This window comes from Entamoeba invadens (genome assembly GCF_000330505.1).
Source record: "Entamoeba invadens IP1 unplaced genomic scaffold scaff_1105074726711, whole genome shotgun sequence".
Classification (NCBI taxonomy): Eukaryota; Evosea; order Mastigamoebida; family Endamoebidae; genus Entamoeba; species Entamoeba invadens.
This window is the reverse complement of record NW_004443648.1, coordinates 1-1,299: the sequence shown is the minus strand read 5'-3', so window position 1 is coordinate 1,299 and position 1,299 is coordinate 1. Positions and strand designations below refer to the sequence as shown.

Sequence of the window (1,299 nt, the reverse complement as noted above, 5' to 3'; positions counted from 1 at the left end):
GAATGAAGATCAATTTAAATTATTTGTTAAGAATATTGATTCTATTGATAATTGTAGAACGGATGAATATCATTTCAATATGAAAGCTTATTGTGTATTCTATTGTAATCAAGATGTTAGAATCTTAAAACAAGGTCATTCCAAATTTAGAGATATGTGTTTAGAATATTTAAATATTGATGTCGATAAAGTAATTTCAGCAGCTTCTTTAGCTAATACTTACTTTAAGCATAACGTATATTCAAAAATAAATAATTTAAAAGAATATGGAGGAAAAGTTAGAGAATTTATTCAAGGAGCTATTTATGGAGGTAGATGTATGACTAGAGATAATAAAAAGTGGTATGTAAATGATGAATTATATGATTATGATGCTTGTTCATTATATCCTTCAGCTATTAATAGATTAAAATTAGCAACTGGTTCTCCAATTGTTATTCCTAAAAATATGTTAATTAATGATTATTTACTTAATCACCTTATGGATGAACAACAATTAGAACCTACTGAAAGTAAATTTATTTCTGCTTTTATTGTTGATATTGATATTACTAAAGTAAATAAGAAATTACATTTCCCATTGATTGTTAAAAAAGATAAAACTGGTAATCATAATACTAATGAACCTTGTGTTATGAGAGTTGATAATATATTATTAGAAGATCTTATTAAATTCCAACAGATTGAATATAAAATAATTAGAGGTTATTATTGGACTGGTAATAAGTCTGATTTATTATCTAACGAGATGTCTAAATTGTATAATTTAAGAAGAGATTTTAAGAAACAAGGTAATCCAGTTCAAGAAGTATTTAAATTAATTATGAATTCATCATATGGTAAAACTATTCAAAAACCAATTAAATCTGATCTTGTATATAAACAAATATCTGTTAAAAATAAGAAAGGAGATATTCAGTATGATGCTGATAGATATTTAAGAAAGAATTCATTATTAGTTAAATCATTTTATGATGTTGCTGAAAATATTAGATGTTTTGAATGTAATAAAAGTTTTGATGATTTCTTTGTACCAAATCTTATTGGTGTTCAAACTCTTACTATGTCAAAACGAATTATGAATGAAGTTATGTGTTTAGCAGAAGATCTCAATATTCCAATTTATTATCAAGATACTGATTCTATGCATATTTTAAAATCAAGAATTAACGAATTAGAAGATGAATATTATAAGAAATATAATAGAGTACTTAGAGGTTCTGATATGGGTCAATTCCATCCAGATTTTGATGAATTATCTGGTGATGTAACTAGTATTGAATCTTACTTCTTAGGTAA

At 24.5% G+C, this 1,299-nt stretch overlaps 1 protein-coding gene across 1 annotated transcript; it reads left to right on the top strand.

The window, feature by feature from the left end:
• On the top strand, window positions 1-1,274 carry EIN_051290 (hypothetical protein; the record flags this gene model as incomplete). The annotated part of the gene is made up of 1 exon (XM_004259707.1): window positions 1-1,274. A coding segment is annotated over one exon (1,274 nt), but the record flags the coding sequence as incomplete, so codon positions are not given.
• Between the last annotated feature and the right edge of the window lie 25 nt (window positions 1,275-1,299).